General features: G+C 41.3%; 1 protein-coding gene across 4 annotated transcripts in view; it reads right to left on the reverse strand.

The window, feature by feature from the left end:
- ZMAT4 (zinc finger matrin-type 4) overlaps positions 1–27,061 on the reverse strand; it is a 323,506-nt gene that overhangs the window by 17,235 nt on the left and 279,210 nt on the right. For 3 of the 4 annotated variants that reach the window (XM_073218831.1, XM_017680823.3, XM_017680834.3), the window contains one exon: positions 23,285–23,381. The exons of the other annotated variant lie outside the window; for it this stretch is intronic. In XM_073218831.1, coding sequence (XP_073074932.1) covers positions 23,285–23,381 — 97 coding nt within the window. Of the gene's footprint in view, positions 1–23,284; positions 23,382–27,061 lie in introns of those variants that run through there. 4 annotated transcript variants of the gene reach the window in all.

The following is a 27,061-nucleotide window of genomic DNA, read 5'->3' on the forward strand; positions in this document are numbered from 1 at the left end:
GTGTGTCAGTGCAGGCTTGGGCTCTTAATGGTAAACAAGATGGAAGCCATTAGAGTGTTTGAAGCCAAGAAGCGGGCTGATTATTAAGGATTTAGTGGTTAAAAGAAAATAAAGAAAAAGATAAAGAAGCAAAACAGAAGGGGAAGGGGGGAGGGGGCACTCTTCTTCCCTCTTAGGGGAAGGAGAAAGTATGTAAGTACTTAGCACATCTCCTGGACACACAGGTGCTTTACAAATGCTCCTTTGCAACCCTCTCCACATGCCCCCCAAAATCACAGCAATCTCTCTCTCCTCTTTTGCCCCAAGACTGTGTGTTTCATGCATACAATTTTGGCTGGGAATTTTTACATTGCCTGAATTAATTTCATGAAACTTAAATAATAGAAGGAAGTATGAAACCAGAGCACCTTGTTTTATTTGAGATGCTGATGATTCTGGGGGTGATCATCACCTTGTGGGTCTAGGAAGTCAGATAATGTTTCACCTTGTAGCCATCATCAGCTGCCCAGAGACAAGGCTGCTCTTGACCAAGGTCTGCAGATTCACCCCACTAGTCTGTCTGGAGAGCGCAAGGATGTGTTGTCCCAAACAAAAGCAGACAAAGACAGAGAGGGGGCCCAGAGAGTCCTTGTCCATGTGGTGAGGAATTCATTTTGAATCTCATGATCTCTTAGTTATTACATTAACCTATGGCCGTTCTCCTCTTTACTAACTTCTGCCAAGTAGACACAGACCAAAAGAGATACAGAGACACAGGAGAAGCAAGCTCACTGATCACCCCCGTTTATGAGATTGGAGGCACTGGACTTTAAAAATGTCTCCTGAGGCAGAGAGGTTGCATCTCAAGCCTTGAGTTATCTTTGAGGGTTGGGTAAATGCCACACTGTCCAAGACTTCCCTTCACAAACCAGTGTCTCTTCTTGTAGTCCTTAGCTGAGGACATGGCTGCGCTTTCTAGTGCCCAAGCCACAAACTTGGAAATCTAAGATGCTTCACATGCAACTCCCAATCAAGTTATGTTAATTCTACTTCTGCATTTCATGTTGCTGTGATAGTTCAGAACATACAAGAGTCTACCTCCTCTCCCTGATTCCTTTCACATTTTCTAATCCATCCACTGACATTTGGATGGGGGAGAAAAACTCTCCAAAGCCTCCTCACTGCCTACGATCCTGAGGGTCACATATTTGATCCGGACTTGGCTCCTGAATGTCTTTGGTATTATTTCTGAATATCTGCCCTTCTCGCTTCCTCACGTCCCCAACCAAAATGCATTTTAACTCCAGCCGTATTGAACTTGTGATTCCCTTAAAATGCAACAAACTTTTTTTGGCAAATATTTTGTTTCATATGCCCTCTTAGCCTGGAGCCTTGGCCTCCCAGCACCTGTGGTGGTCCTGAGATTGTGCCTTGTAGACCTGTACCTACAGGGAACAGAGGGTCCCATGGTCTTCCCAGACCATGGTGGCTAAGACGTTAGGGCAGATCCTCTGCTGGAAGGTAGGGAGGTCTTCTGAGCCAGACTTTCACTCCATCGTCTTTCCTGAGACTGCACGTTAGTCTAGAGCACTTCCACTCAACTTGCCTTCCCCCCACTTCTTCTTCACTCAGGGTCAGACATGTCTGCCAGCTTTCCCTGCCTCTCCAGGATCACTCTGCATTGTCTCTCACAATCGTTTCCCCTAATAACATTCTTGCACATTTAATCCTGTCTTAGCATCTGCTTCTCAGAGGACCTGGTCCCAGACTAACAGCATGACCATCTGGTGAAAGCCAACTTTTTCATCTGATATGTTACTTCTCTACAAGGTATCTTATGACGCCAGGTAAACCAATACATAACATATAGTAACAGTATATTATATATTGTAACTAGCATTAGCACTGGCAATAATACAGATGCAAATATTCACGTCTCCACTATATCCTATGTGAAATGCCATCATCCTTCCTACTACACTGCATTTGCTCATTATAGTGATAGTGTCTTATACCATATTTCTGTACTCATGGAGCTGGACACAGTGGTTGGCCCACAACCAAATATGGTTCATCAGTGACTAGGAAAGTGCTTAGCACATAGCAGATGCTCAATGAAGATATGTTGGAAGAGTTAATGAATGATGTTTACTGACTAAATGCATGAATGAATGGCACACAAGCCTGCAGGGCAGGGGTAGAAATCAAAGGTGGTAGAGAAACACAGGGAGAAAGAGAAAATGTTTTCTTTCCTTGAAGGAATAATGGAGAATGAGCTAACTCTAACAGATACAGATTGTAAGAAAGACATAGAATTTTCCTACTGACATTCCGATTAAAAGTATAACTATAAATCAAGCATTTGAAATTTTGTGATTTTGTTATGTTGGACTGTTTTAGTAGTTTTGCTCTTGTAGTTGTTACATAGTAGAAGATGCATTTGGGTATATATAACCTGGATGTTCCAGAAAGGTGGGCAATTTGTTGGAGAGAACATACAAGTTTATCTCCTAATGTAAAGGACATAAATTTGCAGAGGAGACTCTGCAAAAAAATGACCACCTCCATTTTAAACATTATTGCACTAAAACTGTGTTGTCAAGAGCAAGGTACCCTTCGCAGAATGAGCTAGGCCTATAGCTTACTGTATGCCAGTCCTTTACTGAGGAAGATGCTATATTTTAAGAAATTTTAGTTAATCCATGATGAATTTGCAATTTGCAATTCCTCATTTTAAGAAATGAAAGCTGTGATATAATAGAGTTTAAAAACTTGGACGCCCATCCTAGTTTTTCCCTTTGCTAACTAACTCTGTGACTTTGAACAAGGAAGGAACATAACCTCCCAGAGCACTTATCTCCTATAAAAGGAGAATAATAATAAAACTTCCCATACAATGTTTGTGAGGATTGAATGAGATAATAAATGTGTATGCTGTAAGAACAGTGGCTGACACAAAATTGCTGCTCAGTAAACGCTGGCTGTGGTGGCATCTAATGCATTTTAAATGTCTGAGATGGATTTACAGGTTGGTATTTCTCCAAAATTGAAATCTACTTGGAAAGGTTTTTCATAATAATCATCTTTTACTCTTTCTGAACCCACTCACCCTTTTGGGATGTATTCCCAACCTGGGTTCTAAGAAGAGCTCCTCTTTGGCTGGGTTTGAGAAATCTCCCCAGTATAGTACCCCCTCTAGGTCACCTTGTCACCCATCAGAGTTTAGTACGCCTGGAGGCCTCATATGAGGCCAAGTCCTCAATAAACGTGTGCAGTTGTAAAGCTGTGCCTTCACCGCCAAATTTCCTACCCTTTTCCTGCTTGTCCCCCTGCCCCATCCTTGTTCCTACTCTCCAAATGTCACATCCTCTTCCTCTTCTGATTACTAAAATACATCTGCTGGAAACAATCAGATCAACTATTTACATGAGGGATCTTCAGTATATTGATAATATAAACTTCTACTGGGGCCAGGCACTGTGTTTGGTTTTGCTAGGGATGTTCTATGTTAAAGGAGATAATGTACTATAGCATATAAATAAACACAAATGAAACTCAATTGGAAGAACTTGAACAAGCAGGTGGACTTGATCCTGTGCAAGGAAGGTGAGTCTCCCCATGCTCACTGTATCACCAGCACAGACAGCCACACACGCTGCTGATATTCAGGGAGACCCCAGGGGATATCTCCTTCATTTTGACTGTAGGGAATGTGGCGGCTTTAAAATATGTCCACAGATTCTTCCACACTCCTCCCTTCAAGAGGAGGAACATAATCTCCACTTCAATTCCTTTTAATGTGTCTGGACTTGACTTGCTTCTAGCAAATAGAAAAAAAGTAGACTTAATGATGTGTGACTTTACAGACTTGATTACACAAGACACTGTCTTTATCCTTGCCCTTTCTCTTGAATTTATCACTCTTGGAAGAAGCTAGCAGCCGTCTGAGGAGGCGAGAGCATGTCGGAAGGAACGGAGGCTTCCCACCCAAAGCCATGTGGGTGGCCATCTTGAGAGCATACTTGGCCGCTCCGGTCAAGCCTTTGGACGAACAAGGCCGCGAGTCATGTCTTGGCATCATTCCTAATTCACAGAAACTGAGATAGCAACTATTTGTTGTTTCAAGCTACTTAGTTGTGGGATAAATTGTTACACAGCAAAAGACGATACAGAGGAAAGCTGGACAGTCTGATGTTTTAGAGTTTGAAGAAGTATATTGTGTTTCGAGGTAGTTGCTGAGTTTCCTGTGCCATCACAAGGGAATGGGGCCTGAAAATGCTAAAAAAAATGTCCAAATACATGTTTGACTCTCTCATCCCAGGATAGGCATGTCTGTCTGGGCTTTAAGACCAAAATAAAGGCACCTTACATTCATATAGCATTTCATGCCCGATGTTGTTTGATCATCACAATAATCCCATTGGAAAAGTAGGAAAATTATTATTCGACATTTTATTGACAATATCAAGTGGATTGCCTAAAGCTTCATAGATTATGACTGATAAGACCCCCGAATTTCAATCTAACATAATTTTGTCTGCATTATCCTCTCTGCCTGCATCTATTCCCAAACCAATGACTGTTAGTGAATAGGCGAGAGGAAAGAAACTCTTACTGATTATTCACTCTGTGTCAAGAAGTAGACCATGTATTTTATATACTTTATTTCATCATATACAATAGCCTAGCTCATTAATATCAGTTTTCAGATGAGGACATTTGAGAGTATGGTAAATTAACAAGAGCACTGCCAGTGGCTACTGTGCCAACTGACGGTTTAGGTGTTTAAAGTATTATATCTATCGAAGTCACCACCATTCAGTCTTCGTATTTCTATGCCTAAAATTCTTTGTCGCTATAAGCTGACATGACATAAGGTGGGATCATCCCTAAGTAATTTTTATCACTTAAAGTCTTTTGTATTTGGGTAAAAGGCAAGGACAGAGCAGGCTTCAACTACAACCTCAATCATACCACCAGCCTCAAGATGATCACCAGTTTCTGCTTTTGCTTTTGATAATTGCAAACCTAGCATTGTCTTTTACAACAAACAAAAATTAACTAAACGAAGTAATTTAGATTCTGGAAATACATCAGTGAAAACACTAAACTTCTGCCCTTGCAGATTGAAAGTGCTAAACAATTATAAAAATATTGAGATCAAATAAAATTATTTGTGGGAAATGTCCTTCTGTCTCCTGCTACTTCCTCACCCAACCCAGTTGGATCTGCAGTAGCATTTGCCAACCTTTTTACTTGTTCTCCACCAATTACCTCTCAAGTACCTCTTAGTCACAGTCTCAGGCAACCTCTGCAGGCTCTGAGATTATCGTCAACAATGATAGCAGCCAACGTATTTTGAGAGCTTGTCCAGGCTGAGCACTGTGCTTGGCTTCATGGCAATGATCTCACTTGGTTTTCAGGACCCCATGAGGTCAGCACTGGATCCCCTTTTTACAGATAAAGACAGTGAAAACGAGAGAGGTTCAGCTATCTTCCCCATGTCATATAATCAGGGAGCTATGTGCCAACTAGCCACATAGTCCCAATGTCAGAGCCCGTGTCCTTCACCACAAGGGTACACGGTCTCCCCTCCACTCCCTGGCTCTCAACAGGTGACCATTTCTGCTGCACTGGCCAGACTGACCCCATGAAGCACTACTCCCTCTGCCTCCTCCTCTCCAATGAATAGAACACCTGAGAGCCCTTCCATTCCTACTACAGTCAGAGTGCGGGTCCCGCCTCCTGCTGGGGCCAGGACCTCCTCTTCCACCTCTTGAGCTGTCCTGTCCCATCCTCTCCAGGACCTCTCTCACTCTATGTAAAGTTAAGTTACTGAGCAACTAGTCTCTACCCTCCTCACCTCTCATTCCCCCTTTGACGTGTCGCAGTCGATCTGCTCCCCTGACCACTCCGCAAACTGCCTTTGCTAAGGTGACGCAAACAACCCACTTCCAGACCAGGCAGTGAGCATTTTTATTTTATCTTACTAGATTTCACCCCTGCAACTGGCTATGTCTAGGCTAGGACTCCTTCCTTAAAAAATCTCATCAGTATTCTGAAATCCCAGGCACATGACTCTCCTGCTTCTATGACCATTCCTTTCGATCTCCTTCATATAATTTCTTCCACCTACACTTAAATGTTGCTGTTTTCAGGGGTTCCATTCTGGCACACCTCTCTTGCACTCTTTACCCTTTATTTTACTCAGTGGCATCCATGCTCATCAATTTAATGATGCTTTGTCTGAGGATCCCCAAATCATATTTCCAGTCCTAGCTGATTTTGTACACCCCCCAGCTCTAATATCCATTTGTTACTGGAAAATCTTTCTTAATGCGCCACAGTCATCTCAAGTTTAAATTGACGAAACTGAACTCCTGATTTACCTCTTTTTCTCAGATCAGCTTTTCTTCCTTTATTCAAGTGATGCCAGTGCTCCGCATCCAAGCCTTGAGCCTGAGGCCTGGGCTTACCTCACACAGCTCACTGTCACTCACCCTTTCTTTAGTTCAGGGCTATGAATGTCTGGAGAACTCCTTATCCCTTTAATACCCCGTCCCGCAGCTGCCCTCCTTATTCTGAAGCTCATCGCGTCTTGCCTGGAATATCTCAGTAATTAATCTCTTATTGTCTCTGTTTCTAGACTTTTCTAATCTGCTGCCAGAGTGATATTTTTAAATCACTTCCATGTTACTCCATGGCCTGTAGGATACTCTGTCTCCCTGTCTTTTTAATGATATTTAGGACTAGTTCCTGCAGCTCCTGCTCATGTCTTGGGCCTATCTCTCTCTCTCTTTATACTCCAAGCTCTTTTATAAAAATATAAATCAGGCTTTACTGGTAGTGGTGTCACTTCCTAGATTGACCTCCCTTCTTTGCCTGTACATCTACTCATCAGCAACTCAAGTCAAGTACCGCCTCTTCCAGGAAGTCTCCTCACAAGCTAGGTGGGCTGCCCCTCTTCTGTGCTCCCATAGTGCCCTCTGCTCTCCCCTGGCATGGCATTCCCCATCATATGTTAAAATGACCTGTCTCAGCCTGTCCTTAGTACTCGAATGCAGTGTGTACTTTCTGTGTGCTGGATCTTTCTGGGCACTGGATATACAGCAGTGAATGAGACCCAGAAAAATCCCTCCTCCCCTCAAACTTTTATTCTTTTTGGGAAAGCATGGCTGGCTGATGGACAGGCAGACAGACAGGTAGGTAGTAATATCAGAGGCGAATAAGTGCTTGGTAGAGAATGAAAATAGGGTGATATGACAGAGAATACCTAGGGACATATAAGCTGAGGGTTAACAAGAAGGAGCTATTCATGTGATAACTGGTAGAAAAGCACATCAGAGAGCAAGTCCACCTAGTGTCAGAAACATGCAGTTGAGGCAGAAAAAAGCTCAGCTATTTGAAAGTCGGAACGAAGGCCAGTCAGGATTCCCGGAGCACAGTAGGTGGGGGGAGCCGGGTCTGAGCTGACACAGAGCAGCGGGTAAAGGTCAGTTCACCTGGGGCCCTGTGGGCCAGTCTGGAGGAGTGTGGATTCTCTCCTGAATACAACGGGAAACCTTCCGTGGGTTTTCATGGTGAAGAATAAAATCTGGATTGCATTTTTAAAAGCTCACTCTTGCTGTGTGAGGAGTGGTATACAGAAAGGCAAATGTGCCCTCAGAAAGCAATTTAGGAGACTGAGACAGAGTCCAGGAATGATAGAGGCCAAAGGTTTGGTCTCAGGTGTTAATAGTCTGATGGAGACATAATATGTAGAGTTAGAGTCATAGGACTTGCTGATAGATTAGATATGGAGATGGAGGGAAGGAAAGGAATCAAAGTTAACTTCCAGACTTTTGCTTTGAGCAACTGGATAAATGGAAGTGCTGTTTAGAGATGTGGCGACCCTAGAGGAGGAGGAGGTAGGAGGTTGGGGAGGGGAATCAAGTGTTGTCTTCTTAATCGTGTCAAGTTCAAAGTACCTGTTCAACATCTGGAAGAGAGCCTAGAGTTTCTGGAGGAAAGGTCCAGGTTGGATTTAATGGTATATATCAGATGGATTAGATCTTTCTGAAAAATGACTTGATAGAAAAGAACAGATCACCCTGGAATGGTCCCCGTAAGCCCCTTCGTGACCCTAGGCAGCAACTGTAGAGGAGGACTCAGTCTGGTGTAAGTTTTATGCCTTTGTGTTCCCTGGGGTCTGTCTCACTCTCCGACTACCTCCTGTCCTGGTGCCAGCTTCAGTAGATGGTTCCTGCCACTGCCAACATCTGTGCCACCTAGTGAGTTCCTAGACCCCTCACTCACAATGCAGCTAGGCTGTTTTCTTTGGAATGATCTCTCATAATCCTGCCCAACTTTAAATATACATACTGAAAGTAAAATAGACAGTTTCACCAAGGGAAATTGGACATTTTATCATAACTTGTTGTCCTGAACAAATTATATATCAATAATAGTACTGCCAACTACAGATGGTCCATTTTCCATGAAAGCTCCATAATGAATCCCTAAGGTCTAGCCCCAGAAGAATTTCTTTGTCTTTTTTTGCTCATCAATGAGGAAACAAACCATTGTATCATCCTCCTCAAATGAATCTCTGTGTGAAGGTAGAACCATGGAAACTCTAGGGGACATTTTTATTCTTTAGTATCCTGGGTATAATTAATTCCTAGGTGAATATTAATTATCTGTACATGTGACTCTAGAACATTTCCGTGAAAGGTGAACAAGTCAGTTAAAAAAAGAGGCGGTTTTTCATTTGTAGTTTTTTGTACATTCCTAAAACAAAGAGGTTCAGAATGCCATTCCTTAGTAGAACAAATTCCACCTTTCTGAGGAAACTGGAGCTTCTGAAGATGCTTTATCTTTGGTTTAATTGTTTTTAAAAGAGGGATAAAACGACTCAGCACTTAATGCCTTGGCCTTTCATCCGCATCTAACCTTGCGTCTTGCAGCGTCATGTAGCAGCTCTTTGCACACTGTGGTGGTTTTGCCGTGCACCGACATGGCAAGGCTGAACGTTTCTCAGATCTCCCTTTTCTGTCCATTCCTGGGTTTGTCTTTTCCCACGTGGAAGACCGACATTTCTGCGGCTGACACACGGAAGTGCAGGACTCTCCTGCCGGAGGCTCACCTGGCGGAGGTGAAGGTGGTGCGCGCTTAGTTTTCCCTCCACCCTCGCGGGACCAGCTCCTGCTCAAGACTTCAGGCTTGTCTTGTGCTTGCCCACTTTATACCTATTTCCTTTTCCAACAGACTGTCTGCATGCTTCAAGGTGAGAGGCAATAGCCCTAGAGAGTGGTTCTCCGGGGCCCAGGATGGCCTAAGGCCAAGTCCCTGTGTGTGCGTGGGGGAAGGGGAAGGGGGAAGGCATGCACCTCCTAGTGGTGGCATTTCTCTGCCTCACCTTGACCCATACAATGCCTGGCGCTGCTGCTTCTGCCCCTTTCTCTACAGGGTCCATCTCCTCTCCAGGCTTTAGCTTTCGCATATCTCCAAAATCTCCAAAATCTCCACGTGAAGCCCTGGCTTGTATCTGCAAACCAGACCTGAGCACCTGTAGGACATCTCTACTTGGATAAAGTACCATTACTTCAAAAGCAATGTGTTTAAAACTCAAGTTATTGAAGTCCCTGCCAGTCTCTCCCATTTTGCTTCCATCTCCCAGCTGGAGGGAGGCAGCTACCTGTGCCTCTTTGCTCTGCTGTCCTGTCCGCAATGACCATCCCGATGGTTGTTCAGAGTTTGAGAGAACAGCGGGGGCCAGGGAAGAAGTTGAGTGGGTGTTACTTTTGACCCTGCATGCCCTCTTCCAACAGACAGAGTTCTGTTTTTGTTTTTTTTTTTGAGAGCTCATCTCTCATATTTATTGGTCAAATGATTGTTAACAACAATAAAATTCTGTATCGGGGACTCAATGCTCAATGCACAATCATTAATCCACCCCAAGCTTAATTCTCAACAGTCTCCAATCTTCTGAAGCATAATGAACAAGTTCTTACATGGTGAACAAATTCTTACATAGTGAGTAAGTTCTTACATGGTGAACAGTACAAGGGCAGTCATCACAGAAACTTTTGGTTTTGATCATGCATTATGAATTATAAACAATCAGGTCAAATATGAATATTCGTTTTGATTTTTATACTTGATTTATATGTGAATCCCATATTTCTCCCTTATTATTATTATTATTTTTAATAAAATGCTGAAGTGTTAGGTAGATGCAAGATAAAGGTAGAAAACATAGTTTAGTGTTGTAAGAGAGCAAATGTAGATGATCAGGTGTGTGCCTGTAGACTAAGCGTTAATCCAAGCTAGACAAGGGCAACAGAGTTCTGTTTTTATAAATACCATATACTATTTATTTTAAAAGAGGGCTCTGCTATTTGACTTGGAGTTCTCAGGCCAAACCCTGTCTGCCAGATGCCACTCCGGGGCATGTCACCCTGGACCCTCTCCCCACTGTCGGCTGCGGGCTGCGGGGCCCAGTCGGTCACACAGTGAGGACACCGCTACGGAACACCCTTGCTTCATCCGACACCAGCCACTGGGGCCTCACTGCCTCGAAACTTCAGCACGACTCCCCTGGCAAAAATCCATTGCCACCTCCTGATCAGCAAAACCCCTGGATTTTTTTAGTCCTCTTCCTACTTGACTTTTCCTGGTAGCTAGTGATTCTGAAATGCACTCTCCTCCTTGGAATGTTTTTCTTCCTTAGCTTCCAAAGCACTAATCAGTCCTGTTCTCCTACTTAGAATAGAAATGTAAACTGTGTCATTTTGAGCAAAAGTGCTGACTTTTCTTCCTTTGTCACCCGTGTACATGTGCCTGTGTGCACTGCACACTTATATGCATGAATGTGTATTATCTTTGCTCTTCACTGTACACACTCCTTGAGTGATCCCATCTGTTTCCATTTTATCCACTTCAGCAATTTCCTATGCACTGATCTGTGTCCAGCCATCATCTCTGTTTGGAACTCCAGAGCCATAAACCTAAATGCCCACCGGCATCTGTACCTGGATGTTCTTAAACCCCTTAAACTCAGCCCCTCACCCAAACTGAGTTAATCCTTATTCCTCAGCCTGAGTTCATCTCATCCAAGTACATTTCCCTCATTATTCATATCTGCACTAAGCTTTCCCTTTTCTCATTTGCTTGCATGATGTTACATAATATAACTCTCATGTGCTAGTATTTAAATGTTCTTTTATTGTTTTTTAATTTAAACTCAAACTCTAGGCTTTTTGAAAGCATCAGGTTTTTTTGGCCGGCCCTAATCCTTGCAGTATATGACCTTCAGCTAGATGTAGAGCAAATGCACAGAATGAATGGGACCATTCTCAAGCACCAGGACTTACAAAAGAAGGAGCATCCCAGGAAGCCCTAACTACATCTGCCCAAATCCAAAGGCAACAGACACATCTCATCCTCTTTGAGCACTACTAGTGAGAGAAGTAATTTTAAAGTGAAAAAAAAAATTTTTTTAGACAAGATTTAAAATTTGACTTAGAGGTCTATGTCTTAAGGGATTTTTTTAACCTGCCTGATTCTGCATGACTTGATCATGTGTTTCTCTTCACTTCCAACTCCCACTGGACCAATACATATGAGGAGAGATGATAAGGACATGAATTATTAGATGACAGTGGCTTTGTCCCTAAAGATAGCTAGCCCTTGACTCTGAAAAGCAGTCAGAAATAGGGGGAATGGGGGGAGGCTGGAAAGTGGAAGACAGGCTTCTTAGCTCCTTCTAGCCCCTATCTTTGCTCCCCAAATCAGGCTCCCTGAGGGGCAGCCTTTGGCCCTTCACCCAGTGGCCGAAGGAGGAAGAATCCTCTCCACGTTCTCACCCAGGGTCCCCCAGACTTCTGGAGCCTATATGTCTGCTATCTAACAACCTTTTCTCTGACTAAAAATGATAATGAAGCTACTTTTTCCTTGTTCTCCAAAAGGATAAAATGGGTGAGTCATGAGGTCAGTACCCCTGTGGTTGTTCCAGAATACTCAACATACTTGCTTTTTGAGCATTAAGCTAGAGAAGCCAAAGAAATTATAATGGGTGATGGTAACGGAGTCTAGAAATTTCTGTGTAGAGAGAAAATATTTAACTCATCAAGTTTTGTATTTCTCACTTTTCTTTGTATAAGTCCAGAGTAGCAGGAAGTGAGGACACTTCTTGCACTTGGCTAGCCCTGGGCCCAGCAGGCCCAGCCAGTCCTCGCAGTCCCAGCCCTCCGTCTGCCTCCTCTGCCCATTCAGCGATGCCCTTTACATTTCCATCTCGGCATCCCCATCTAAACTTCTCACTGGTAAGATTCTGACATGCGTCATTTACAAATCCTGTTGGGCAATTATGGCATGTCCATGGGAAAGTACACAAAAATGAACTTTTTCTATGTGAAAAAAATTGACAATTAGCTAGCAGGTGTGTAGGTTTAAGGGTATCACTTTGAGAGAAGAAAGCAATTCTCTGAAATCACATGATAGGCAGGTCCAGTGTTATAACCTGTCACCTCCTTTCATGGGAAGAGAGAAATTACAATTGGCAGGAAATATTTTGGAATGAATGATAGTCATGATATTCATTGACTGTAGTCATTCCAAGTCCCATGTTGGCCTCAATCCTAATTACACAGTTGAGAAAAAATAAGACTATTAATTATTGAGCATCCATTGTGGGTATAAGATATTTTAATCAAAAGCTCCAGGAGTTATCCTACTTCAAGGTTAAAAGAAACTCTGTTTTAGAGCAAAAAAGTAGTTCTTATTTTGAAAATCTGACTCAGACTTAAACTCTTTTCTCTGCAAACTATCGTATAGGAATTAATCACTTGCTATCAATTCCTAGAACCACATGCTAAATAAAATGTTAGAAGCATGAAGGGAGAAAGAATAATTAGAGTGATTTTCAATAGAAGTTGGATGGATAAATGCCTCTAATCATCATTCTTTGATCACAGATGCCACTTATTCTTAATATAATTTTCATTTCTGGTTTCTTTCTTCACTTAATGGCAATGAAATATCCTATAGGTGTTTCAGGATTTAAATCGTCATCTATAAGTAATGAAAGCAAAGGAAATAGGTTTTTTGGGGGAAGGCCTTAGAAGTCAGTTTCTATGACAACAACATACACTTCCTTGGGGCCTTACCCTGTCCACACCTGACATGCTTCCTGGGCTCTGAGTCTATCTTCTTTCCTCCCTTCTCAGCTCCGGTTCCAGTCTACACTGGGCACAGGATCAGTCAGTACCTGAGCTGACATTCCTGCCGACAATATCGCGTCTGCGTTCCGCAGCTCCACTTCCGGGCCAGCTGCTCAGAGAGCTCACAGACCCTCATCACGGAGACAGCAGAGTCACCAGGAGGCTCTCTGGCAGTTTCAGTGGACCCAGAAGTGGAGGGACCTCTCACTGGAACTGCAAACCTTTAGTATTTAGTCATTTAAAATATTATATGGGCCTGACCCCTTCTTTTATGTCACTTTGAGAAAGGGAACGACAGATGTAAGTCACTACATTCCCTGGTGGCAACAATCTCTGATTTCTTTTTTATGTGACCTCTCTTTTCCATAGGAGGCACGCTTTTACCTCTAGGACTCTTACATAATATAGCAAAACAAAATTATGACATCTGGTCCCAAGACTAAAAATAGAAACCTGTATAGTTGGCTTCCAAACCTTCCAGGTACAGAGGTGGGTGAGAAACCTGAAGTCCCCCTACTTGGTTTTCCTGAGCAGGAATTATGCTGACCTAAAGCTAGATTTAAAATGAGAAATGTCAGAATACTAACTAAACCCATCAATGCCAGAGACTTGAAGTGTCCTTTCTGATATAAATATTCAAGGACAAATAGATTCTAATTTAGGACGTGGTCTGCCCATGAAAATCTTACCTATTAGGAAGTTTATTTTATTTAACACTGGAAAGATGTTAGAAAACTGACTCTAGTATTTGAACTTTCTCCATTATCAAGGAAATAAAAGCAGAGGTCTGAAACTCATCTATTTAGGGTTATTTTAAGATCTTTTTGTTAGAACAGACTAAGTTCAGTGGTGATAGTTTTAGAAAATCAAAGTGAGTGAAGTACATGTGTTATTCTGTTAGGTGTCTTTAGAAGAAGGGGCACTCAAATAAGGAAGAAAAAAGACAGATATATCTCTGGAGAGTAAAACAGTACCAGAGGCTGTGGGTAGAACTTTGAACTCATTGTGTCCTGAGCTCGAAATATCACCCACATTTCTGAAAGCTAGCTTTAAAGATTTTGATTTGTATTTGACTACTCAGCATGAAATGGACAGAGATTTTTCTGTGACCTAAAAGCTACAGAAAAAAACACACATTTCCTATTTGCTCTTCAGGACTATTAAGAGTGACAGACATATATGGCTGCAGTGATGGTTATAGAAATTTATGTTCTGACTGAGGTCCAGATTCTGGTTATATCTGGCTCTTCTTAACACAATACAGAATGGTCTAGATAATACAAACTCAATAATGAAAAACACAAAAACCTTCAAAATGTTTGCCACAAAGCTGTAACTTAAATAACAGTGGTTACACTTAAAGATGTGTCACCCTCTCACTTGGAGATCAATTGTTTTTTGAGAAAACCCTTCCAATTCAGGAAGATAGGTCATCTATCAAACAGCAACTCTAAGCTACTGCTCCTAGGAGATCCTGGCTAATCTCAACATTAACTGATTGAATCCCACTTGAGTTGCCTGAGTAGAAGGGATACATATTTTTTCAAAGAGAAAATGAAAAATGTAAATGGGGAAGAAAAATGAGCTCCATAGAATCAGAATGGCAAAGAGACTCTATCAGGAGTCTGAATGTGGAAACCAAGCCACAGAGAGCTCTTTAGCTCAGGGCTGCACAGCTAGTAGATGGCAGAGCCAGGATCCCACCCAGATGGTCTCATTCCCAAGCCACTTTCCTGTACTCACTCCACCCTAACCCCTCCTTGGGGGCCTCAGCTGGTGCAGTTACTTGTTCCCCTGAATCCCAGCAGCATTCTGTGCCTCGTATGCTTACCATGTCCTGTGCTGATTTTAACTATGATCACTTGACTACTTTTTGAACCCCCTCAACTAGATTATAAACTTGTTGAGAGGTATAAATACCTCTGTATCTCCTTCTGTTGTGCTCAATACCTGTTTTAATGTCCCATGAATACTAGATGCCCAGTAGATTTTGGTTGTGGGATTGAATTAATTGGGGCGAGGAGCTGATTTGTCCAACCACTCACGCCAATCATTCTTAGTGTCCCATCCACACCATGAAAATCCCAGACCCACTCAATCCTCTCCTCCTCCCCAAAAACAGGTGACTGGGAGCTGGACTCAGCAGCACAACCAATGATATGTTTCTATTTCTGTCTTCTCTCCTCCCCCAGTTTCCCCAGTGAGACTGATCAAAAGGAAATGAGGTCCTTTATGTATTTCAATTCCCTGGAATTTCATGTCCAAAGATAATCTTTGAGAGATTTGACAAATGTTGGCCAAACTCAGTATTCTACTCAATTTTGGTTGGAGTAAAAGTCAATGGCAACTAAAGATAGTTAAAAATGGATATTCTCTAATTTCTAATGAACTTTGGTGAGATGTGTAAGAGGGTTTGAGTAGCTTACAGAAGACTCAGAATGAGGAAAATCCAGAAGCCTGGGCTGCTCAGGGGAAGGGCTAAGGTCTCCTTTCCTGAATCCCTCCTACCTACCCTCATTTGCCTGAGTAGCCACCAGAGTTTGTGCTCTGTATGCATAGTGTGGAATAAAGTTAAAATAAGCGTTTTTCTATCTTCTCCTTAGACAACCAGCATCACTACTGTTTTACCAAGTCATAAGCATTTGAGAAACTTTCTTGTCTTTCATGGACAGAATAAACAGGACCCCAGGACCCAAATCTTACAGGGCTCTGCTCAGCTCCTGGGCCACTAAGCAGTAGACAAGTAAGCACCACAGAGGAATTATTTTATAGCCACTCTTCAGCCAGCTGGAAATTATGATAAAGTAAAAGAATCTAAATCTGGAAGTCATACAGTTAGAGAAGATTAGAATTGATGAGGCCTTGGCTGTCCCATATTCCAATCCCATCATGTATCAAATGAAGGCATTAAAGCTCAGTGAGGGGATATGATTGGTTGAAAGCCATACACAGAAGGAAAGAACTGTGGCAACATGCAACAATGTGAGTGAATCTCAGAGATGTCGTGTTGGAGGGAAGAAGCCAGACAGAAAAGAATACATACCAAAGGTCCCATCATGTCCCAGTACAGGCACTGCTAAGCTGTGGTGACAGAAATCAGAAAGTGTTTGGCTGGGGATGGGTATTGGCTGAAAAGGGGCCCAGGAGAACTTTTGGTGGTTATGAAAATGTCCTATCAGGTGTTTCTGCTGGTAGTTACAAGGTGTATATATATATATATGTCAAAATCCATCACACTGTGCACCTGAAATCTATGCATTTTATTGTGTGTAAATTGCATCTTGCTAGATCTACTTTAAGATCATTTTTAGAGTTGTTAAAAGCCACAGAGGGTGTGCAAAGCAGTGGTGGCACTGGGACTCTGGCTGTCTGAATCCAACCTTTTTCCAGTCCCTTTCATACTTGATCCAGATGGACTTTTCAGAACCATATCAGGTAATGGCTTTGCACCCGTGGTGATCGGTACTGGATGACTACATGAGGCAGAATGATAAAGAACATGAGAAGGATTCAAATGGGCCCCACAGTGAAGTCTGAGACATCAAGTCATTAGCTCAGAACTCCTCTGCAGACAGCTGTGACTCATGCAAATTTTAAGCAAGGCAAAAATAATTATTACAAGTCCCCCAAGAAGGAGGGGGATCAGAAGTGAGTGAGCTAAAGACATTAGGTGTCATCAGTGATTCTAGAAGCAATATGAAAGGAGGAAAGTGCTCCCATTTCATTCTTTTCAAGCCACAGAAGGCCTGATCTGTTCACATACTGTAATTACAATGTATCCCTAGGCAGGATATATACAGCAAGAGCACGCAAGGGAGACTCAGGAACAACAGAGCTGTTAGGGTTTCCTGTGCATTTGTGCTGCAGAGAGAGACACACACACATTGCTTTTTTTTGGCTTCTGTGGAATTCTCTCTGTGGGCTCCTGTCCCTTCTATTGGAGAAGCTCGACTCTTACTTTATCAAGGGCCTTCCTCAGAGAAGGGAGGGCCCTTGACCACCGTGGACCTGAATATTCTGTTTATAAAAAACAAGACTAAAGAAAGAACATCCTTTGACCCATAGCCTGCCACCGCCTATTCCTGGACTACAGCAAACACCTTAATTACAGGGCCTAGGACCCCTTCATCTAGAAAGACGCTGTATACCCCAGAAGCCCCACTTCCCAGAAAAGCTATTTTGCCCAGCTGGAGTCATACAACTGCGCTGGCTTCTATATCTCCCTCTTTAACCCAGGCCTTACCAAGCAAGTGTACAAATGATTATCAGCTAAAGAAAAACAACTTGACATTCGCTGAGAACATACAGCTCTATTTCTGGTACTTCCTCTGCCCTTCTCATCTCAGAACTTTACCAATAATATGTATTTTATATATTTTAAAGAAAAAAAAACTTTCTCATAAAAAAATATAGCACAATACCAAAGTCCTAACCCCTTTGATTATTGAAATATTTGGTGAGCACCAGCAGATCACATTGAAAAATTCCACAAAGAATATCTGTATTTTTAGCCTCAGAAGAAGCCCGTGAATGGATCTGTCATTTGCTTGCTTGTTTCCAAAGAGAACATCTTCTTGGGATTTGAAGCTACTTTTATTTATTAGAAGTCCAGAAAGTTCTTGGCAGTTGGCCTATCTTGCAAAACTATTTATTGTTGTGTGCCCCTCGATAACTAACTACTATCTTGAATGCAGAAACTGAGTCCCAAGATAGTTAAACCAAATATATTCCGGCCCTGACAATGAGTCAGTATGCATTAAATCACTTCCCAAACAAATGAATAAAATGGGGGAAATGAACAATACAAAAATCTTACCTGAAAGATTCATACTAGCCGGAAAAAACTGCAGAAAGGCAATGAGTATGACCATTTAAAGCTTCTCAATGGACAAAGCAAATTTAGAAATTTCTACTGCCTTTTGGTCAGTCTGATTTATTCTCTTAGATGCTTGAGTATCATTTTCAACCAACTGACATATCAAAGTAAGTAATGATAACTTTTATACCCTTTATTTCTAGGTAATACAATGTCCTGAGGCTGGAAGTGTTCCCTAAACTCAAATTTAAGTACATTAAGGAGGGACTGTTCATCAGCCTACGGTGTGTATTCATGCACTTTTACATTTCATTTTAATCATTTGTACTAATGGACAGACTACATCCCCTGGAAACCCTGAATAATCTACTAATAGGCATTTGCTTTATATGTTAGTGTGATCATTAGCATTTTTAAACCTTTAATCTCATTAGATACTTAATATTTCTCTTGCCATGTAACAATGGACACAATATGACTGTCATTTTGCTGTTTACCACACTTGCCAAAAAGGAAAAAACACCCCTTTACTTCTACTAAGGAGTACTATGATAATAACAGTATTATTTAAGTATTATTATAATAGTAATAGTAATGACGGCCAATAACCCTACTTCTGCTCTTGGCTCTGCCAACCAATTATTTTTGGGACCTTGGACAAATCACTTAGCTTCTCTGAGAGTCCATTTTCTAACCTATAAAATGGAGGTGTGAACATCTGGTCAGTTATTGGGATGCTGCACATAGTAGATATGATAACACTTTCAAAGCATTTGAATGTGCTGCTGTGCTCTGGTCATATAGAAATGTTGCTCCAGTGACCAGTAGTGGTTTCATCACTACCACCACCATCACTGTCAGTACTGGGACAGGCACAGAGAGCAGCCGCCCAGGAAAATGTGGCTGAAGGGGATGCTTGTGGAACTAGGCCTGCAGGAGTCACACAGCGTTACTTTCCTAGGGCTGCCTTAAGGAAAGGCCTTCTTCTCTGTGTGTGTCCCATCTCCCTGTCCTTTTGTTCATGAAGACACCAGAATGATTTCAGCTTGAGATTCTTCACTGTTTATATCTGCAAAGACCCCCTTTGCAACTAAGGTCTCATTCTGAGGTTCTGGGTGGATATAAACAGAGGGGGGACATTACTATGTCTGGTACAATGGTAAAGGCTGGCTGGGGACCTGTTTTAAGAAGGGTTTTAAGGCTGAATTCAGGATCAGTAGGAAAGAGTTTCAGAATCATTAGCAAGGCATGGGAAGCGGACGCACACGTGTCGTCTCTAGCCTTGCTCATGAGGGAACAGACCTCAAGATGATCTGTCAGCGCCCAAGGTGGCCCTGGCAAAGTTGTGCTGCAAATAAAATCTCTTGACTCCAAATTCAGTGCTCTTTCCAGCTCACAATTTCACAACCTCACTCACCTCTGACACTTCTCTAGAATTATTAACTAAAAATATAAATATATGGAAGACCTTGAAAATGACTGTCACCATCATACTTACATTGATTTAATCGGTCAGATGGGACTAGTTAAGAACCATTTGTCTGACTTCCATTTTCGGGTCTGGTGGGTGTCTGGTATTGCACTAAACCTCTGCCTGCTAACACAACAAAAGGTGGATGAAATATAGAGGAAATACAGTGGAAAGCTTTGAAGAACTGGGACAGCTGATGTTCACAATTACTGTATTTACTGTAATACTAGGAAAGTGTTATGAGTAACAAAGGAGGACACTTCATGACAAAATATTATAAAAAGGGCCGATTCAATAGGATTACATAAAAAATCCTGAATACACATTTAATAGTAATATATCTATTATATAATAACTAATTATATAATCTAATAATCAGATACTATACTTTTAAATATATAAAGCATAAAAAGTTAGCATTAAGAGGACGCATAGACAAATCCACCACATAGTATATAGTTAAGACTATATAGTTGGAGATGAACTATCTCTGTTTCTCATGGATATAACAAGCAGACACAAAAAATCAATAAGGACGTAGAAGATTTGATCGAGATTAAGAAACGACATAATTAATATGTAGACTCAGGTACCCAACTACTGAAAAAGACATTCTTTTCAAGTGAATGCGGAGCATTACCAAGATGGGCTGAAGGCGTGGGGTACAGAGCAAGGTCACACAAATTTCAAGGAATTGAAATCACTTAGAATACGTCCTCTGAGCACAGAATCCAAGTACAAATTAATCACAAAGAAGATAAGTAGAGAAAGCCCCCAAACATTGGGCATTAAGTAAAACACTTCTAAATAATAAGTAAAAGAAGAAAATCACAAGAAAATTAGAAAATATGTTGAAAGAAATAATAATGAAAACACCATACACACATTACTTCTGGGATAAAAAATAAAAATGATGAATGCAGCTAAAATAACCTGCTGAGGCATAGTGAGAGACTTAAATGCATAGAGCAGAAAAAGAAACACTGAAAAATTAATAACCTATACTTTCATAAGAAGCTGGAGGAAATATTAATTAAATCCAAAGGGAGTAGAGAGAAGGAAATAATTTTTTAAATGGCAGAAAAGAACTGTACATAGAGAAAATCAACAAACCCCAACCTGTGTTCATCAAAAAGACAATAAAGACTGACAAAAACTTCTAACAAAATGATCAGAAAAAAGGGGAAGAGACGCTAATAATCCATGTCAGGAGTGACAAATATCCTATAGGCATTAAAAGTAAATTATGAAGAACTTTACACCAATCCATGTAAAAATGTAGATAAAATGGGCAAACGCATTGAAAAACAACATATCAAAACTGACACAAGAATAGAACACATGAATAGTGCTCTATTAAATAAATTTAATTTCTAATAAAACTATTCCTACAGTATTTCCTCCAGGACGAGAGTGCTTCATCAATGAATTCTTAATATTTAAGTAAGAAATAACAGCAGTTTACCACAAACTCATTCAGGGATTACAAAGAGAGGGAAGACCACTCAGCCAGTTTAAGAAGGCAGCACAAACTTGGTACCAACCCTGGCAACAGTATTCCAAGAAAATTATGGAACAATCTATCTCAGAGAATGAAGATACGCGCGCACGCACACACACACGTGATACCCAAATTTGGTGAAAGGGCTGATGAAACAGGCATTAGGCCTGCGCTATCACGATTTTCTTCCCACCTCCCTCATTACACTCTTCGGAAGGAGAGCAACCTTGTGTTTCTGAAGTAGAAACAATATGTTATTGCTGGAAAGAAGGCAGCGCAGGAGGAGATGTGCCCCTCTGAGGTCACGTATATTTATTAAGTCACGTGAGGGAGGCGATGCGCTCTTTTCCAGCTTCATCTTAGCAGTCTCTATTGGCAGTCCTCCGGACCAAGCCTGAGTGATGACTGAGTGATGTGAAGTCAGAGACGCATGAGTCAGACACAGCAAGGCCAGTCCTACCTCTGCCACATGTGACGTCGGGTAAGCTACTTAGTCTCTCTGAGCCTTAGTTTTCTCATAAAAAATACTATATCAGTAATGCTTATCTCAGGGTACTTAAAGGGATAATAGCTGTGAAAATGCCTGGCACAGATTCTAGCATATGAAGTTTACATGTAAACACGGAGACTTTCCTGAAGCTAGAGATACAATCTGCATTAGCTGTTTACATGATGCATGCCACTTAAAGCCACTGTTATCTAACTTTTTCTATTTGTTAAGTGCAATAAATACATGTCCCTAAAAGACTGTCATTTACTGTTGTAGCTACTTGCAAAATGTCTATGTGTACACCACATGCTTGTGAACTAGAAGGTACATGGTGCCTCTCATAACACGTTAGATGATGACTAGACTTTTGGGGGGTGGGGAGGCAGCAGTGTCCAGTAATCAATACAAACATTCTAGGCACTCCATAATGAATCAGAGAAAATATTTTTGAAGAATTACCTTGATAAAAATCATATGAGGCGGGTCAGAGTAAAGCAAGTCATGAAAGTGCCTTTGACTCATGAGACGGGTACACAATATTGAATAAAGACTGAGAGTCAGTAAGCAGCCCTGGGCTTCCATTTCCTCACCAAAGCCAGACTCCCCGTGACCTTTAAGTCTCTGAAAAGAAATTTCCTTGAGGGGAATGTGCCTTCCTCATAATCCCTACCTGGGAAATAGTCACTCATTTTTTAAAATCAAATATTTATTCCATCACAAATGTTTACGAAGCCCTTAATATGTATCAAATGCTGTGCTAGGCCCTGGGGTTATAATGGTGAGCAACATCAGACCATGGCCTGATCCTTATGTGCCCAACCTCAGTGCCAATGTCCCTATAAAGCCTGCCCTGGTCACTCCCTCCCTGGTACTCAAAGCCCTGGGTGTGGACACTACAATATTAGAGAATAATCTATGTGTTAACATGGCTATTTTCCCAGTGGGGCAGGGTGCTGGGCAAGCAGAAGGCCTAAGCTGATTCATCTTTGTATCCCCTTGCACACCTCAGAGTCTGACACATAAAGGGTGTTCAATAAATGTTTGTTGAATGAATCATTCATTATGCACGAGGCCTTGATACAGTCAAATCTGTTAAAAGATTCTGCTAATGAATATGAGAGAAATGAAAACCATTACGCCCAGGAAAATTACATATTTTTGAGATATTCCTTCATTTCCTATTTTATTAGATTTTATTAGTCCTAGGAGCTACTTTAAAAATGCCTACAAAGTTAATGTCCTTGATTTTTAAAGAGATGCGCAGTATAAATATAGGTGAAATTATGCCTGATTAGCCTTCTCTGGTTTAAAATCATGAGAATTTTTGAAAAAAAAAAAAGAAATAAAATGGAATGAGCTTCCATTTAATTGGAAATATCTGTATATGTGAATGACTTAATATACAAAGGAATCATTAGGTTTCTATACTAATCGACAATATTCACCTAGAAATGGAGAGTGGTAGATGACATTCATAGAATTTGACTTTACAACACCAAAGCCTGATATCATCCTCCAAACAGAGATAACATTGTTTATTTAAAAACACTAAACATTTCCAGAAGTTTAAAAAAAAAAGTGCTGAGCTTCAAATGAATAAATGAGAAAACCCTGTCATTACTTGTGTCAAAAGGGAGAAAAAGCCATTCTTTAAGGAGTGCTAGGCAGACTCTGGGGGCTTAAAGCAGCATAAATATCAAGGGAACCTTGGATATAAACGTAGTTTCCATCTACTTATTTTGAAATAAGCAAATGTTTAGCCTTTATTCATCATGCTAAAAATTACACGCAAAGGGCTGAAGAGGAGAAATATGGAAGTACCTACTTGGTCTGGTGTTTAGATCCTTTCAGATGGGCATGATACTGTTCTATTGAGTTTAGAGAGACACTGCAGATGGCACATCTGTAATTGCGCCTCAGACCTGTGGACAACAGACAGACCTGGTTAGCTGTACCTCTGTCATCAACCACCTGAATGATCCTAGAGTCTCCCAAGGTTCAGGGACTGAGTGAGTCTTGAGGCCATCTGGTCTACCCCTCCAGTACTTGAACCCCTCCTTCCAGAACCCAGACAGCAGGCCCATTAGCAGAAGGAGAAACAGCCTGCTCCATTTCTGGATGACTGAAATGATTAGAACATACTTCTTTGGGGAAAATGTTTCTGGACATTTTATAACCCAAAAAAAGAAGCATTCTATTTTTTCCTGAAGGCATATAGACATGGTAAGTGGTCATCTCTGCAATGAAGTTCGAGATTCCAGAGGAAAACTCTGTCTCAGTTCATGTTCTACCATTGTTCCAATGGCAGAATCAGAAATTCAACTTCAGACATTATTTATTTGGGTTCTCTTTCCAGGATCGTCTTATAAAATGTAAATACCCAGGAGAAGGAAAATATATTGGTCTATTTACATGGAAGCTTATTTTCCACCATTGAGTTTAAAAGAAAGTTATTCATTTATTGGTTTATTCGTCTAACTCATCCATTACCGAGTATCAACTTTGCACCAGGAACTAGGGATTCCGAGATGAATAAGATGCTCTTTGCTTTCAAGGAGTTTAGTAAAACCTTGACTCCTTTGTAATATCAACTCATCCTGAGTCAAGCATGTTAAAAAGCAGCTTTAACCAAACAACTTTAAACATTTGCCACAGCTCACACAGGGGAATGATTTCTTCTGCTAGTTGGTCCCATGACAGTAGAGAGAAAAGTAAACTGAGAGTTTGGATTTAAATCCTGGCTCCCATCCTGGATTCCTCATTGTGTGATCCAGGGGATGTCACATGATCTCTCCCCGGCCTCAGTTCCTCATCTACAAGTCGAAGGTGAGGCCATGCACATCACAAGGTTGTTGTACAAATTAAGTAAGTTATACATATTAAAATGTTTAGCAAGTGAGAGCTGTAACTGATGTTGCTCCAAAATTCTGTATCTTACCATTGTAAAACCCAAGGTATTATATAGCTGAGACTTTTTTTTTGACACTTAAACAATTTTTTGACACCAAATGTGAAGCTTTTGTTTCTGATGAATACATAGTATTTTCTTTCTAAGACACAAATCATTCTTATTTTTCTAAAAGGAAAGTAATGCAGTGTTGGAAGAAATTTGCAACCTGCTCCCTGGGTGACTTGATACAAATGATTTGACTTCTCTGGGCTTCTGTTTCCTTATAGAATTGCAGAGAGGACTGATGAGATAAAGTATGTATGAAAGAGTGTCTGGCACCTAACAAGTGATCAACAGCAATTAGCTATTATCATGATTTTCATAAGAGAGGCTAAAATGGAATGCTGTCTGTCCCAAGGTCCCAGATGAAGCCCTAAGCTGAAGTACTAAGACATAGATGGGAACTATACCCACCCACATCACGGCAGTGTGGTCTTACTACAGAGAGTCCCGGTGCAGGACATCTGCAGGCAGAGGTCAAGAACTAGTTTCCAACCCTGAGCTGACAGCTCCCTGTGTCTCAAAAACAGGTTGGAGAAGAAAGAAATAGGGAGAGGATTTCTCAAAGGCAGCTAGGTTGTACTGTGAGTTTTACTTGCCCTTCTCCTTGTTAGATGGGGAACGCGTTCTCTCTCACTCAAGCCTGTGGGAAAAGGATTCAGTGGAACTGCCTTGAGGAGTGCCTTCATGCCCCTATCCTGGACTCTTTACACCGCCCATGAGACACAAAGGGCAAGAGATTGTGGCTGGTTATCTACTCTGATAACAAAGCGAGAGAGGTGGCAAGACTGGGCTTGGCTTTGTTCTCAGTGCCTGTCGGGGCAAAAGGTGTGTGGAAGCCTCCCACCGATCACGTGTGTACCGCGCATGGGCGGGGCTGGTGCGGGGACATCCTAGAGCCAGGAGCTGGGGCAATGGACCTCAGCGGAAAGAGGCCAGACGTGTTCCACTGGATATCCAGGGGCTGAAGTGAGGGAGGACATGTATACAAACAGTAACAGTGCAAGGGACATCATGGAAAGTGCTACAATCAGGAGGAAATGGAATGTTATAGGAATTAGAAGAGGAGATTGTTTCTAATTCAGAAATTCTGATTCTATAAGCTTCAGATGGGCCTGGAAATCTAGAAAAAGTTTTGGACTTGGAATCCCACCCCCAACACACACACACACACACACACACACACACACACACACACACACACACACACACACTTTAAAAAGCACTGCCCCATACACTTATACTCTTTTTGGTACCTTGAGTGTGTCAGAACAATTCTGAGTCTTTTAAAAAAAATGTTATTCCATAAAAAAAGGCTGCGCTTACACCTCTCTTCCATTTCACAGGTGTGTATGATTCAGAAGGATTATCATAGCCTGTAGTCAAACCCAGAGGCTATATGTCATCACAACCAGCAGATGAGTTGTTTGAAATTTTATCCACACGGAGCTATTCTCCTCTTTTATGCATGGAATCAGAATATGAAAACCAGCTTCAGGGCTTCCTCCCTCCAGAGCTCCCCATCAGTGTGGTCATAATCAATGGTAACTGCTATTTATATGGGTCCTTTTCAGACTACAGACTAATCAAAGCTCTCCTCATAACAAATGGAGGTACAGCTTGGCAACAGCCATAAATATTTATGTTTAAAAGTGAACATTTTTAAGATCACCAACAAATCTAAAAAATATTCTGATCTGTTGCTTTCCATTACAGTCCTCATACTCTGCAGCCAAACAGAGGCGTGGGCAGAAAATATTTGGCACTTTATTGCGATGCAAAGTACAGGGAGCATAAACTACAAAGGCAGTGCATATAAACAGGAACAAAGGCAGAGAAGGGACAGAGGAGTCCTCCTCTACACATGACACAGTGTCCTCAGTGGGAGGTTAGGGCTTTATTAATGCTCAGTTGAAATTCTAATTACTTTGGAATTATATGACTCCTTTTTCCTCAGAGAACTAGACAATCTTATTAAACAAAAATGCTAACTTTCATATTCAATCCATTTTCAGGGCAATACCATTTTAAGAGAATCCTAACCCCTTTGCATACCCAAAGGGTATGTCTGCAGGATTGCCGATATGTGCCCATATGCCCCCTGTCTGCAAGGAGCTGACAGTTCAGTTGGAGAGAAAAGATATGTATACAAATAGCAACAGTGCAAGGTAGGTCATAAAAAGTCACAATCAGGAGAAAACAGAATGTTACAGGAATTAGAGGAGGGGATTGTTTCTAACTCAGAGAATCTGGAAAAGCTTCTTGAAAAGGCATCACATTTGTGTTTATATTCCTTAGCATAGTGTGTAAAACAGATGGCCCTGGAGGGTTAGCAGTATGTGACTACTGCATGTGTCTTTTCAAGTCTAGCAAAACTAGACCTTAGATGTCCCTGAAACTTCAGTTGCATCCTCTCGACATTAGAGAAACATTATTATGCCTTCATTATGATGCTAGATATTTTGCTGAATTCCAAGAGTATAGGAGAAAATAAAACAATATTTTTATGGAGCAAGTCAGATAGAAGCAATTAAACAAATTGTTAAACAAATAATGTAATTAAGGATTGTGAAAGTGTCACATGGGATGTTAACAGGATAATGAGAGAAAGACAAGAAAGAAGGGTGATTTGGGATTATATGGTCAACAGAG

The sequence above is a fragment of the Manis javanica genome, chromosome 12 (assembly GCF_040802235.1).
Source record: "Manis javanica isolate MJ-LG chromosome 12, MJ_LKY, whole genome shotgun sequence".
Taxonomy (NCBI): Eukaryota; Metazoa; Chordata; class Mammalia; order Pholidota; family Manidae; genus Manis; species Manis javanica.